This window comes from Antennarius striatus, chromosome 7 (genome assembly GCF_040054535.1).
Source record: "Antennarius striatus isolate MH-2024 chromosome 7, ASM4005453v1, whole genome shotgun sequence".
Taxonomy (NCBI): domain Eukaryota; kingdom Metazoa; phylum Chordata; class Actinopteri; order Lophiiformes; family Antennariidae; genus Antennarius; species Antennarius striatus.
This window is the reverse complement of record NC_090782.1, coordinates 11,399,104-11,411,027: the sequence shown is the minus strand read 5'-3', so window position 1 is coordinate 11,411,027 and position 11,924 is coordinate 11,399,104. Positions and strand designations below refer to the sequence as shown.

The 11,924-nt window shown below is 39.5% G+C and overlaps 1 protein-coding gene across 1 annotated transcript; it reads right to left on the bottom strand.

Annotated features, from left to right (window-relative positions):
- Window positions 1–87: 87 nt before the first annotated feature.
- On the bottom strand, window positions 88–9,837 carry tomm70a (translocase of outer mitochondrial membrane 70 homolog A (S. cerevisiae)). Its single transcript, XM_068319197.1, has 12 exons — window positions 9,507–9,837; window positions 6,926–7,099; window positions 6,286–6,412; window positions 6,025–6,134; window positions 5,793–5,941; window positions 4,567–4,774; window positions 4,323–4,457; window positions 4,120–4,227; window positions 3,210–3,326; window positions 1,903–2,000; window positions 1,687–1,809; window positions 88–1,605 (listed from the first exon to the last, which is right to left on the bottom strand). Exons 1-12 carry the CDS (start codon window positions 9,735–9,737, stop codon window positions 1,452–1,454), a joined length of 1,734 nt encoding a protein of 577 aa, XP_068175298.1. The 5' UTR covers window positions 9,738–9,837; the 3' UTR covers window positions 88–1,451.
- Between the last annotated feature and the right edge of the window lie 2,087 nt (window positions 9,838–11,924).

The window sequence follows — 11,924 nt, the reverse complement described above, 5'->3', positions numbered from 1 at the left end:
CCTGGAAACGCTGGCGGTGCAGTTCTGCAGAGGGTGTTTCTGAAGAGTAACATGTTTTGCAGGTAAGAAAAAAACTTTTGAAGGTAATACTTATTCCAGGAATTATAAATTTATTAGCATTCATATTCTCTTTCACTTTGGTCACCATACATGTAGTTGAATGATAGTGTAGCATATACCAAACGGCCTCACATTTAATTATAACTGCATTTTTTTTCAAAGGCTACTGTATGTTTGAATGTTCCAACTTCAAAAAAGTTTTTTTTTTTTGTTTAGCAGTTTTTACCAGATTTTATTGTAACATTCAGTAATACAAATAGCCATCACTGCTGATAAATGAACACCAGAGGGGTATTAGAATTTAGTTTTCCCAACATTAACATTCAGCATTGGTGAATAAAGTTATTATTTTTACAAAGCGCGGATGCTACTTGAGAAGTAAATCATGCATGATAGATCCTGCATGTAGATTGGAAATAAGGCTGGGGGGGGGGAAAATCACAATAAAATAGAAAGTTGATGTTTTCTGATTAAAGTGAGTTAGGAAAAAGAGCACTGAACACCCAATCCTTTATGACATCTTCAGACACTAAAGGCAATTCAAGAAAAAAAACTTAAAAGCTAAAGTTCATCAAGAGTTTCTAATCAAGTGTTTTTCCCAGTCTCTTAAAGTTGGGGTTTTCCTAGTGTTCCAAGACAACACGCGAGTTGCATTTACGATTATGAAGTGAACATACCGCACAAAGTATATAAAAAAAAAAAACAGGCAGTGCCAACATTAAAAAACAAAAACAAAAAAAAACACTTCAGGATGCTAAACTAAGCCTTCTGACGCCCCATGTCCATGGAACCAGTTTCAGCACACAAACACTGACATTACACATTATTTTAAACTTGCATTCAGAACTGAAAATGTTCATATTTGGAAGAAGGTGGACAAAACCACTTCAGATCAAACATAAATTAAGTATGAGCTGTCCATTATAACTCTTCATTAAACTCACAGCATTTTTGGGAGATTTGTGTGTCACAAAAACGTCCTAGTCAGCAATTCAGACTGCATACAATTCAATTCTCTTACACTTTACATAAAGACTTATTTTTAAACACGAATACATGGCCGTTCATGTATTTTCTCTCCAGATGACAGTCTCTAGGGTTAGACAGCAATATTCTGGTTGAATTGTCAACTAAGCAAAGCAATGACGTGACCCCACACTCCCCTGGCCTTCCGCCCAGATGGAACCGCGAATCAACCAAAGGTCCTGACCACAGCCTTGGTCTGAACATAAGCAGAACTCCTCTGTGATAACATGAAAATCTTAATGTGATGTAAACAGAGCATTCAGGGCCTTTCCTTTTTTCTTACATAAATCAGTACTCAAAACAAAGTCAGACAATTGTAGTTTTAACACGGTAATAAAGACATTGGCAATCAGTTGGTGGAAAAGTTACAGTGTCGGAGGTTTCAGCCCATACTTCCTTGCCACTTCTGTTTGGGCATATGCTGCATCACATAATGAGTACAAATGGGCCATCTCCATCTCTGACTTGGCTAGGTTGATCGCCTTGTTGAACATGTCTATTGCCTTGTCCAGGTTGCCCCTGAAAGGAAAGTTTAATGGTTATTATGAGCTCCTGAAGGATTTTTATAATGTTCATTGTTGGTCAGTTTGTTAGTCTCACCTTTGAACTTCAATGGTTCCCATCGTCTCATAGGCAAAGTCACACTTGTTGTCTATTTCAATTGCCTTACTGATGAGATCTAGACCCAAGTCAAGGTCTTGTTTCCACTGGAGCTGTAATAAGCTGGTCATAAGACATAGACAAATTTTAACAAGTTATGATGACATCTACAAGTTGTTGTAACCGATATGTCTCTATAAAGGTAAACAAGCCTACCCCTTGTGAACGTATGTGGTCGCATTGTCTGGTTCCAGTTCGATACACTTGTCATACATCTCGTCTGCTTTTCCAAACTGCTGCTGATCAGTCAAAGCCTGAAAAAATACACCACTGGACTGTAATGAACACATCAACAAGGCCTGTATCTGCTTTGTTGTCTGAAGTAGCCCTGGCACGGCACCCGGACTTCAACTTTGTGTGAGCTATGGAAAACAGTGATGTTGGACATCCTTGTAGTTTCTAGTAGTCTCAATAATCAGACAAGAGTGATATCTGCTCTGTGCAAAGACATGCATTTGTCTGTTTATTCTGATAGTTTTGATAGTGATATTGATACTGAAATTTTGCATGACATATACAGTGCTATTCAATTTTAAACTTTAAACTACTTTTACTATACACTATTCATTTATGTTAATTCAAATTTCTAAATCTTGATGAATTACAAGATTTAGAAGAAACCATTTTTTATCCATTGAAACATTTATTTAAAGGGGTAATATTATGAAAAACACATTTTGCCTGATCTCTAACCCTACTAGCTCCTAGAATGAGGTAAACAAGCAGGTCGTGGATACTGTTCAGCCCACAAACTGGTGAAACGGTGCTCAAAATCAGAATCAGCTCCTTTCCTGACATAACAAAAAAGATTTATAACCTGGCCCCTTCTGCATGAGAAATCCCCCCTCTAACCAGATAAGGGCATGTTCATCCCTGGGGTGAAGTGTGTCCAGCGGCAAGGTAACAGTGTGTCTCAATGTCGTCACTCAGAGCTAGACACGCTAGTTGCTCAGTTGTTGGTTGCACAAATCAACATAACTGCTTCTATTCTGTCCCAATCTAAGAACAGAAGAGACCGTGGTTGTGTTTCATGTTTAATTACAACGCGCAGGCTGCGTTGGCTGTAAACATTAGCCCATGCTACCGTTAGCCACATCATCTGTCAGAGTGGCGTGTAAACGACAAGGTAGGCGTTGACAAATAGAGCTCATTAGCATTTAAAGGTGCAGGAACAGAAACAGCCTGTTCTCAGTAGAGCTCATCTTAACGACTAATAAACAGCTGAAATTCAGTACCACGGATCAGTTTGGGGCAATCCCTTTTGAATACAGTCTAGTTGGACATCAGACAGTTGTGTGAAATTGATTAGAAAGAGTATGAGACCTTTGAATAAAAAAAATTTTTTTCATAAAATGTGAAGAAAAAAATTTATCCTTTGCCTCATTAAGACTATAACACATCTAAGCTATTATGCTATAAAATCATCCAGTGAAATGAGAACAGAAAATCAGTGATTATTTTACCTGAGCATAAAGAGCGTAGCCCTCAGCACACTTGGGGAACCGTCTAATAACATCCTCAAAGCCATCCATTGCTGTCTGCACTTGTGATGGGTTGTTTCCAGTATATGCTTGCCTGTACTGAAGAGCAGAAGAATAAACTCAGTGTCTAGACAACAGGCAGGGGGAGGAGGGACAGAAAGGTTAAAACACAAATTCACTTTAAATGTTAGTAAGTGACATAATGGCGCGCTGGCTGATACCATTTGTCTATGATAATACCTTAATGGCGCTTAATAGCTGTGTGAGCAGACATTATCCAGCTTGTCACTCCCATTTCCAAAAACCCATAAAATACAGGTGTTCAAACATGACCATAACACAAATAAAAAACTGAAGTCAATCAACAAATGACACCAGGAAACAGAAAATGACTATCTACATCTCTAGATTTAGCCACAAGACAGTGAATATCCTCACAATAATGGAGGTGGTCTGGGTTTAAAAAGCTTCTGTTCAAGAATTGACATGCTGGAACACGTTTAGCTCGATCAGTGGAGCATCTGCTAGAGATTCCTATTCTGCATTTCTTCCCCCCATTCACTCCTGCTGTCTCTTCTTGTGCGAGTGGCAAAGACGTCAAAACATCCAAAAAGGATTGTGCTGTTTAACTCATTGGCTGCCACTGACATAGACATCAATGCTGTTTTTCAACTGGTAGGGTTGTAACTCATGTCAAGAAGAACAAAAGACAGCAAGTACAGTACATCTCAAAAGTTAAAAGTTTTCGTTAAACACATTGTTTCCCATGATACATTAAGATCTATTAGTAAGAGTGAGCAAAATAAATCATTATTAACAAAACAGAAATTTAATATATATTCTGTTCTGTATTGTGTTTGACTATTTTCAAACATTTGGGTGAAGTATTTACCAGAGCAAAACATTTCTGTGCCTGGGCGAGAGCAGAGTCAGGCCTGAGCAGGATGCACTCATCAAAGTCTCCCACTGCCTCGTCTACCTGGTCCAGCAAGATTTTCAGCTGAGAGGAAACAAGCCTTTAGACAAAGAGCTGCTGCCTAAGCAAGATATTTCAAATTTTAAGCTCCGATCAGTTAAAAACAACATGTTAGCTACCTGACCCCTGTGGTGATACACATCAGGGTTGCGTGTGTCGATCTCGGCTGCCATGTTGAAATCTTGTGTGGAGAGCAGCGGCTGCTGCTGCTGCATATACATGCTTCCACGCTTGATTAAAGCATTGGCTCGTAGCTGCAACAAGCAAGAGACAGGACAGAGTTTTTACATCCCTATTATCTTATTATCCACTGGCCTAGTAATGTGATCGGCTAAGAACAGGCTACCAAATTAAAGACAGTACCTTCACATTAGCGTCCTGCATGTTGATTACACGGTCTAAGTCAGGCTGTGCAGCTGTAGCGTTGCCAATCAGCAAGTAAAACGTGGCGCGCAGCAAGAGGGCCTCTGCAGTGTATCGACCACCTGACTCCATCTCCTTGGTGCATTCACTGATGATTTTGTCATAGTTCTCCTCCTCCATGTACTGCTTTGCCTTCAGGTAGCCAGAGCTAAAACAGATGAACAAACAGAAGAGGACAGTAAAAATCTCACAGGTGATAAGTCACAGTTCGAAAAACCCCCAAATTGTGAAGTAAGACAAGACAAATATGCTTTTCCCATTATGTAAGAGGCTTCAGATTGAACTCAGTTCTGTTCCACCTCTGGGTCTGTCATTGACAGATGTAATGGTGGACAAGAGCTGCATTATATATCATTTCTTGGTAGGTGCCACAATGCGAACATGTACAACAGTCACACTATAAAACAAGCAACGGAAAATAAACTAAACAAGCCATTGAGCAACTTTCTGGCTTCTTGATGTAAAAAAGAAAACTCCCAAGTTTGTCATTTTTCATCAATAATCTTCAAAAAAAGTAAGTGACTTTAGTCAGGTTTGTTCTTCCATCAAGTTAATTAATGACTAACATGATGGGAACATTAGAATACATGTAAATAACACAACTGTGACACACAAGACAAACTTTGAAACTTAATTTGTTAGGATACTTTTAAGGTACCCCAAGTGAAATTTTATGCTTAGTCACATCTCCGCATCTTTCACAGGAACAAACTAATAATGACCAGCGATAATGTAGTCATAGCAATGATTTACCTGATTCTTTGACTTTTCTGCTGGCACCACCAGCTGACTAATATTTCTATTTCTTCTCTAAACTCATAAATATTATCTCAATAAAATTCCCAACATTCAACATTTGGTGAACAATTAGTGAACTCTAAGATTCTTATAGCTGTCCGACCAGCACCAAGTTCAGGTTGGACATTCTCTGTAAAATATCTTACTGCAATTAAAAATAAGTAGTAAAACATAATTTTTGATGTCCGCCCACTGTAAACTTTCTGTGCTCAAAGTCAAGCGTGAATGAAAACGATGAAGTAAAAAAAGTTTTCCCTTTCACCCCATCAACCCTTCACATTTTTCAGCATCTTGCTGTATGTCACCAGTTCTTTCAACCCAGCTTTTACACCTACAACACGTCTCAGGCCAAGTACACACTGTCTGACCTGCCGGGGACCTCAGCCGCCTCGCCCTCCTTGTCCTTGTCTTCATCTTTCTTCTCTCCCTTCTGCAGGGGTTGTGAGATAATGTCATCTGTGAATGAGCTGAAGTACGATTTGATGAACTGAGGAGAGGGCATCATTGGTTCACGGTTCTAAAGAAGAGGGGTTTCAAAAGTTTGCTGTGACAATTCAGTGAAATAAATGTACAAAAAAACGTTGTGAAAACTGGACACACCTTGTATTTCTCTTTAGCCTTCTCTTTCCCCAGCTGTTTCAGCACCTTGTCTGCTAGCAACATGCTCTGCTGGTTCTGGAAAGCCTCAAGGATACACACCGCTGTGACATCTGGAGGACACATAGGAAGCAAAAGTGACTGAGTGAGCCACAAAGCACTACATTTTTTATACACACACACACACACACACACACACACACACACACACACACACACACAAACACACACATTATAGAAAAAAAAAAGAAAACAGTCTCCTACCCTCTAGACACTCTCTTTTGTTGTCTAGTTTTTCCAGTGCTTTCGCCCTCCTGAACAGAGCCTTGATGTAACGTGGATTCAACTCCACAGCCTGACAACAGTCCTCCACCACTTCTGTCCATTTCAACTGAAATAGTTGTAACAATTTAAAAGGAATGCATTCTGAAATATATCAACATCTGAAAATACAGCAGTCAATAGATGTCCACTATTCGGGGAAAACTGTACAGCACACCCAGGGTTTGGTCTTACGACACCACTGGTTTGTTTAGTGTGAACAGACAGACATCACATTTAACTCTGGGAGGTAAAGGTTCAGTCATTTAAGTTGTAAAGACATTAATTTGTACAGAGTCTATTACACACCAACCAAAACAGCCCCACTTTTTCAGCTGGTATTTTAATTTGAGATTTGAGAAAATAATTTTGGGTTTTTTTCTTCAAAATGCACTGTCAGTAGTGGTACAGTAAATAAATTCAGTGACAAGGAAGGTGTGTTGATTTGGATGGCTCTCTATCTGCAGCATCTTTGGGAAGGTGTGTGTAGACATACCCTCATTATAGAAATGGATGGACAAAATATACAAAGAGGTATCTCAAAAACTAGCAACCACAGGGACATTTAAAAGAATCCGCCAACCTGCTGTTCATAGGCTGCCGCTCTGTTCTGGAAGAACGTGGATAAATCACTCTTATGGTCTGCAGGGCAGAGACCAATTGCCTCTGTGTAACACTGGATGGCATTCTCATATTTGCCAGCCTTGAAGTATTTGTTTCCCTTGTTCTTTGCAGCTTGGGCCCGATCCAAAGGGCTCTAAATGAGAGAGAGAAAGAGTGAAAGAGAGAGGGGGGGGGGGGTTAAAGAAATAATTGATAGTTCTCCTGTGACCCAATGTACTGGTTTACGCATGAAAATGCTTGACTACATCTTTCTCTCATACAGAAGATATTATTTTTTTCCTTCATTTTCATTATGCAACACCAGTAATAATAAGCTTAATTTGTATAGCACCTTTCATGCATGAAATGCAGATGAAAGTGTATCTCTATAAAGTGTTTAAAAAGGGCCATTAATGATAAAAGAACATTAAAACACAATCAAAATATAAGCATTGACAGGCTGTGCTATTGGACTGCACATGGATGCCAAGGACTGAATGAAAGAAATATTTAAAAGAACTACAATAACACAAACTTTATGGCAAAAACTGCAATGCTGCGCAGCTTTTGATGGACAAGTTCACATGTCTAAGTAAACAACCTTTTTTCACATGCAATACATCAACCAGTGTGTTGGCTGAGGCACACAGACTAGCATGTTAGCCAGCATTCAGATAGTACATTAAGGTCATTATAAAGATGTAATAACAGCTACTTATAATATATTCATCCTTATTGGTGACACTTCATGACAATTTGACTGGTATGACACAGTCAAAGCAAGCGTTAATTAAAACCCAAGACATTAGCTAAGTCAAAGAAGCCGCACATTATTGCAGAGATGTTCATAGTGGCTGTAACCACAAAAACTGAACACAATGCTGGCTCCTGCCAGATTTTACAACCGACAAGTAGATCAATTACATTTCTAGCTCGCACCCATGCATGCATGCACATATGTGTGAGAGTGTGTTTGTATATGTGTGTACATGGGTATTAGTTGTTAGAAGGATGCAGAGTGTATGTTGCTACACACATTTCAAACAGGGCTGACTCAAGATTTCATAGACTCTTTTTTTGTGACTGGAATCTCTACCTTTTCCTGTCATAGTTCCAACATTAAACGTCCCTACTCTTTGTCCTATACTCTTGGCGCTCCTCTTTCTTCATGCGAATGCACTTTCCTCCTCTCCTTCTTCGACCAACAGTAATCCAATTTCCACCGGCACCCTGTAGGTCAACAGCGCCTATGGCGGTTGTTGTTAACCTGGGCCTCGACCGATCCGGTATGGAAGTCATAGGTTTGATTCGCATCTTTGATTTGGCAAAAGTTTTTTGCCGGATGCCCTTCCTGACGCAACCCTCTGTATTTATCCGGGCTTGGGACCGGCACTATAAGACACTGGCTTGTGCCCTCTTGCGGCTACATTTGTGACTGGAATAAAATGTGTTTTGTTTACCATCAGTGATTTTATGTTATCAACAAAAATATTAATTAAAAAAAATCTATATTGGCAGATCCAAATCAATAATTTTTACCTGGAACTTAAATATATGAAATCCTTCTGAATGACTGAATCTTAATAATAACATGCCTCACTCAAAAAATCCATGCCCAATGCAATTTGCTTCTTTCCAAATGCTTTCTAATCCCTTAGACTAAGATTGAACACCGTTGTGGAACATCATGTATTGTCTATGCCTGAATATTTGTTATTTTCACTTGCACATTAAACACAATCTCATCAGAAACAACTGACATTATTTAAGCGTATCTTGCGGACAATCAAATATAGTTGATCAGGTTGCCTCCTCCAAACCAGCATGGCGAAGGTCAAGTCTCTACTAAGTATGTACAGTATAATGGGGATTCATCAACAGCATCACACTCAACATCTGAGTCGTCATAGGACTCCGTGTACTTTGTGAAATAGTAAATAATATAGGTGAGAAAATCACGTGTTCACTTTTCACGACTATAGTATAATGACCTCAGACAGAACTCGGTAGCCCAAGTGTGGCTGGAACTAAGAACTAAAGCACTGACCGAGCAAAACTGCTCCAATAATAACATACTGTTGCCTCTAGACTGTGATAAAGTGAAAAAATGATCGATCAATACATAAAATAACTGTATTGAAAGGATACCGAAACTGAAATTACACAAATACCCGCCTCCGTCACATACAGACATGGCAACGTTAGCAAAGGCCAACAGACAAGCTAGCTTCATGTATTTCTATACAGCAAGTTATCAGTTGCGCATTTATTGTTCAACATGCATGGTATTTAATTAGCTAATTTACGCTTGTACTGTTAGCTTAGAAAGCTAGCTAGCATTTAACATTGCCTGATCCCGTTCTGAGGGGCTGGTTGATGTCGGCCTAGCTCTGATGAGGGTAGCTGACAGACTACAGTCCTAGTATGTAAGTGTCCTTGACTGCACTTTACCGGCATCTTTACTCAACAGACCGCATGCAATGGACCATGAACGCTCAAGCTACGGTGCTACAACATGCTAGCAGCAGCGGCGGGAGGGCGCGCGGCTACAGTCACGTTACCATGTTCTCCTGGTCCGGGGCGGCTCGCGCTCCGTCGCTTTGGCCCTGCGACGGGCTCGCGCTGCCTTCTGGAGTTATCCGCTCACCGGTTCCACTGCTTTCCTTCCTGCTGCGATTCCACAGGTAAACCGCCCCGACTCCTAACACGATAGGAGTCCCGACGAGCAGAGCCAGCTGCCAACGCGGGAGTCCGGTGCCGGACGGCGGCTCGACTGGCTTCGAAGCAGCCATGATAAGCACGGAGCGAGAGCTAGCCACACACCACTACAAGCAGCGTGAGGGACCGCCGTCTCTTCTTCCTGTGCTCGGCGAGGTCATCCCAGGGAATCATGGGAAAAGCCTAGTGGCAGGCAAGTCACGAGAAAAGGTAGTTGTAGTTCTCTAACTGCATGTTGTAGTCCAAACATCACTTACGAGGATTAAAGACAACCGCTTTTAAAGACACGAGGAGTAAGTTTCCTTGGTACTACAGCAGAACGTTTTAGTTGCTCGTTAGGATTACATTAGAGTCCAAGTTGCGCTGAGACGCAGCAGAACATTAGATCGGAATCACAATAACTATGACGAAGACTTTAACAGGTGCCCGTTGGAAAATGTTATAAAAATGTTGCAAGTACAATCTCCAGTACTAAAACATTTACAGAATAGAAATAAATCAACAAAGAAGAAAAAACCCCGAAAGAGAATATAGTAATATTGATATTAAGTAGTCTATCCTGACGTGATAATCATTGCCAAAATTACCATCTAGTTTCCAGTGCGTGCATAGTCTATTTCGTAGAATGTAACACACACACACGCACAGGCACAGGCACACGCACACGTGCAGGTTGGATGCAGCCACCAGATGGCAGTGCTGTTGACTTTATCTATGATATACAGGTAATCGCTATAATAATAATAATAATAATAACAATAATAATAATAATAAAGAATAATATTAATTTCGTTGTAATAAATGACCAATGTAGTTACAAATTTTGTGTACTTCAGTCAGTATGTACAACTATATTTTTTAAAAGACAGTGGAAAATACATTGTTGACATTAAAAAAATTGTATTATCACAATCATTTTTTTGGTCAACTTCGTCTATTTACAGTGCATAGGCATTTCAGCTGTAACTTGCGAAATGTTACTTTAAATTCTGGATATTTTAAATTTTATTACACATGTTTGTGTCCTTGCTAAATTCAGTCGCTTCACTGTCCCATTTCAGGTCTTTGAGCTGCCCTGTCTGGACACTGCTGGAGTCTGACTATCAATTTATGCCCAAGGCCATGTGTCCTCAAACAGCGACCAGCACTGAACACTTTTCAGAGCCAACTGTATTTAGCTAGTCAGCCCGGTCCTCTCAACAACACAAACATTTGATAAGCTTTCCCTTCATGGGGTGGTCTTTAATATAAAAAGTAGTTACCTGGTCACATAACACAGCGATTGTTTCATTCAGTTTTTTGAGATGAATTCAAATACATGTTTAAATCTAATAAAAAGCCTTCCATTTCAAATTCTTACAAAAATAATGACAAATATGTAAAACACTTTGATTTGTTCAGATTTACCAAAAACACACTGTTGCCCTCGTGGCAGTACCTTGCTCACTGTCACAGGATCTCGTTTGGAAAAGCCATAAAATCCATTTCATCCTTTGAATTACAACACATGATGAGACACTTTAACCATATACTATGTATGACTGTGTATGTGCTGCGCCTCTCTTTACATTTCATGCAGATACTGCTATATAAAGGTGAAAAGAGCTGGTGATAGTGTTGACAGCAAGGATGTCTGATCATCTGGCTATTCCAGACTCTTCTTGTTATTCCTGTAAAATCTGCCTGCTATTTTTAGCACCGCCTGGATTAACTTTAGTCGCTGCCACTTGATGTTTGGAAACCTGTGACCACTGAAAATTGGCTGCACTCCTATGATACTGCAAATAGTTTAAATGAAGAGACCAGGAGCTTTGAAAATCAGGAGCTTTTGAAAATCACCAATGGAAATCCGTTATTGAAGTGAAATAATTACATCACATGCTAATGCATGTACATTTTATTTACACAATCTGCATGGAGAAGAAATTAAGATCATTGAGATTGTTGCCTCTGAAATGATTTGCAGCTTTTGATACTTTCAGTTTTTCCAGAATTATTTTTAAATTCATATGCAGCCGTAGTAGTACCTTCTCCTGGAACTGAAAACTGAGATGAATGGAGCTTTACACAAGTAGGCATTTAGCAGTATTTAAAAATGTAACAGTACTTATTTATATTTAAACAATTCATTAGATTAGGATTAATAGATTTTTAATCTGAAATAGCATATTAAAATTCACTGATGGACAGTCCATGTAACATAGGATGCCACTCTACAGTGTGTCACATATTTAACATCATGATTTTTAAAAAAATCTTGT